Here is a 2870-nt window from a genome sequence, read left to right as displayed (position 1 = left end):
TAAGGAGCGTTTCTTGCGAAGTAGGCGTAGGGTGCACTAACTGTCTGCTTCTACTGTGCAAAAGCGAGCTTGAGACTCCTGGAGCGAAGCGTCGGGTCCTCTAACTTGGAGACTCTAAGTCAGATAAGTTTAAAGACTAAACTCAACATGGATATACAGTAGAGCCTGCATGAGGGAACGATTCGCCATCTCGATCTGCAATTCATGGAGACCCATCTGGTTTATGAATTCGTATCCGGAGTTCGATTTTGCTGCTGGTCTTTGTTCGTCTTGCCTCCCTCACCCCCACTTGAAGTAACACTTGTCTCAGTCATAGGGAAATGATTAGATAGTTATCGAGTAGTATGGCAAGTTGCCATAGGCAACGCTAGACTATATCACATAGAAGCTAAGCAGAGCTTAGGATATCGATCAACAGGGCCAGCGCTGGTAACACTGGCACAAGGGGACAGAGAGAGATGGATAGATGTGTCGACTATTCACGAGATATCGTGTGCAATTTGCTACTTAGTACGGGTAGTCTACCCGATTAGGTCCATAATCGTTCGCCCGACTCGCTCCAATCTCTTCAATGCAGTGTATTATTAAGCTGAGTTTTCGATGACTCCGTTGTATCATGCGTTCATATGACTGGACAGAGCTCAGTATAGCATAAAGTCGCATGTGAGTCACCGTGTGCTAGGCTAGCACTGCTAGCTACTATCTCATCTCATCCACACTAACATCTAATGATAAGATTGTGTTCCAGAGCGGCTCTGTGTTGTGTTACGGTTACGAGTATCACCTATTCCTCTTGGTACGGTATCCGCTATGTGACTGGGTATCGATTGCTCCAATTTCAAAGGGTACTGTCCTTGTTGGAAGAGAAATCGAAAATCTCGTGAATTGCTTGAGAAAGTGGCACACTCCGTATAAGATTGATCTTTTCATCTCAACCTGAGACTTCCAAGGACGCATAGATCTACGTTCTCGATTCAGTGCAACAAGGACATAATTGAACTGGTGTATCTTAACATATCGCTTACACCCCCGACCGTCAGCGAGCTAGAGAACCCCGGAGCGAAGCGACGGGTTCTGCTAGTAGACCTGGAAGGGGGAGAATCGTCGACAACGTTCAGTGAACGTCGTTCACTGGTACAAATATACGTTTGTTAGATTAGTTTGCCATAGCCATACAGCAGTTGGCATAGTTTGTTACATGGTTAATTTGGACGTGCTGAGTCAACACTGCCGACCAAGCTGAGGCACGACTGACTTCCTTTCTCGTTTCCCTACGGCGCAGGATCTGCGTGCAATCAACCACTCGGAGGAATCAATCTCAGCATAAGTGGAATAGACCTCCGAATTTTCGAGTCTGAAAACTGTACGCTTCCATCTCGGAACGGCTCAGCCCACCGATTGGATCCCTGTGTCACTGGTCAAATTAGTCTGGCTCGAATTCAGACAGGTTAACTGGTGAATTGTGCCCAACAAATTGTTGGCAACAATCATCACTACTTTAACACAGCATTTAAGGCTAGAGGAAACAGCGAATTAGAAACATCTTCATTCGACAACCTTCAGAACACTGGCCGGCACAAAGCCAGTACCACCTCTATCACCCTGCAAACGGACACGAACCCATCCTTGCGTGTCGACCTCGGGGGACAAAACATGGACAATATCTCGGATGCCCACTGAGAGCTCATGTGCAGCAATCCTCCTGAAGTTCCGGCAGACTTCAGCACGGATGCCTTCGATACCAGTAGCAGGCAGACCACCCAATTGTGGATCACTTGTAACCTGACACTGCAAGAAAACCCGAGATATTTCGATTCGCCACGATCATGTCAGTGGCACCCGATGATGCGCCAGGCGAATAGAGTAGAATGGCATACCCAGACTGTGTCACTATTACCTCATTGAGACTTTGTGAGGCCTGTGAAGAAGATGAGCGACTACTGCGTGATAGGATCGCGCTGCCCCTCGTCACGGGTCGAGACTGACCAAGGAGGGACTCTAACGAGTGCTGTAGAACGTATACGAATAACAGAGAAGATACTCACAGTACTCCACAACTGAGCTTAAACGTAGTAGTAATGTATCTTACTTGAGGCAGCTGCCCTTTGGTTTCCGTCGGATGTTGGAAATCAAGTGTATCCTCTGCCGTGTACATCTGTGATTGAACCTTCGTTCATCAACTGAAGAAGCAATACTCACCCCAGTAGCTGGAAGACGCTGAAGCTTCGATACCAGACGTCTCTCAAGGTCATCAACACGCATATCTATGTGGTGAGCAAGCTTGGCTCGATCATCCTGAGAACAGCAGTAAATTATTGGGAAGCAAGCGGGTCGAAAAGGGCACGGATAGATGCACTCACTCGGCGCATTTTCCTCATCTCCTCCACAATATCCCCAACAATGAGTTGCCGCTGAGATGCAACTAAGCTCTGTTGCTGGTCATAAAATCTCATTTCTTGTTGCTGCAGCGCTGTGGCCATGAGCTCCTCCATTTGCCGCTTCCCTGAATGCATGTACTCACGATGAACCCGTTATATGTAAGTATGGAGGACAGCGGAGCGAAGCACACCTATGCTTCCTCCATCAGTAGCATTGATGCCACATGAGAATACTTCATGTATGCGGTTCAACTGCAACACCCCTTGCCAGGTTCTCTCTTTATCTGGTAGAGCCGACAGCCTTTCATAGACGATTTTGTAGTCGTTCCAGAACTCCAGCCGGTCCTGCTCATCCCTCCCATCAGCCAACGCGCGGTCTTTCATGCGATTGAGAGCATGAAGACCTTCTACAGCGAAGCCCGTATCACGCAGCCCTCCGAGATAGAACGTCACAGTCTGTGATGCGTCGTCCAGAATCTTCCAAATACGCGC

At 48.1% G+C, this 2870-nt stretch overlaps 1 protein-coding gene across 1 annotated transcript; it reads right to left on the bottom strand.

Annotated features, from left to right (window-relative positions):
• Positions 1-1545: 1545 nt before the first annotated feature.
• On the bottom strand, positions 1546-2480 carry Pmar_PMAR024435 (hypothetical protein; the record flags this gene model as incomplete). The annotated part of the gene is made up of 5 exons (XM_002773307.1): positions 1546-1782; positions 1898-1918; positions 2090-2155; positions 2200-2295; positions 2361-2480. The coding sequence occupies 5 exons, from the start codon at positions 2478-2480 to the stop codon at positions 1546-1548; spliced, it is 540 nt and encodes a 179-aa protein (XP_002773353.1).
• Between the last annotated feature and the right edge of the window lie 390 nt (positions 2481-2870).

Source organism: Perkinsus marinus, assembly GCF_000006405.1.
Source record: "Perkinsus marinus ATCC 50983 genomic scaffold scf_1104296959074, whole genome shotgun sequence".
NCBI classification, from domain to species: Eukaryota; Perkinsozoa; order Perkinsida; family Perkinsidae; genus Perkinsus; species Perkinsus marinus.
The sequence above is the reverse complement of the archived record's forward strand: the minus strand, read 5'-3'. Positions and strand labels throughout refer to the sequence as shown.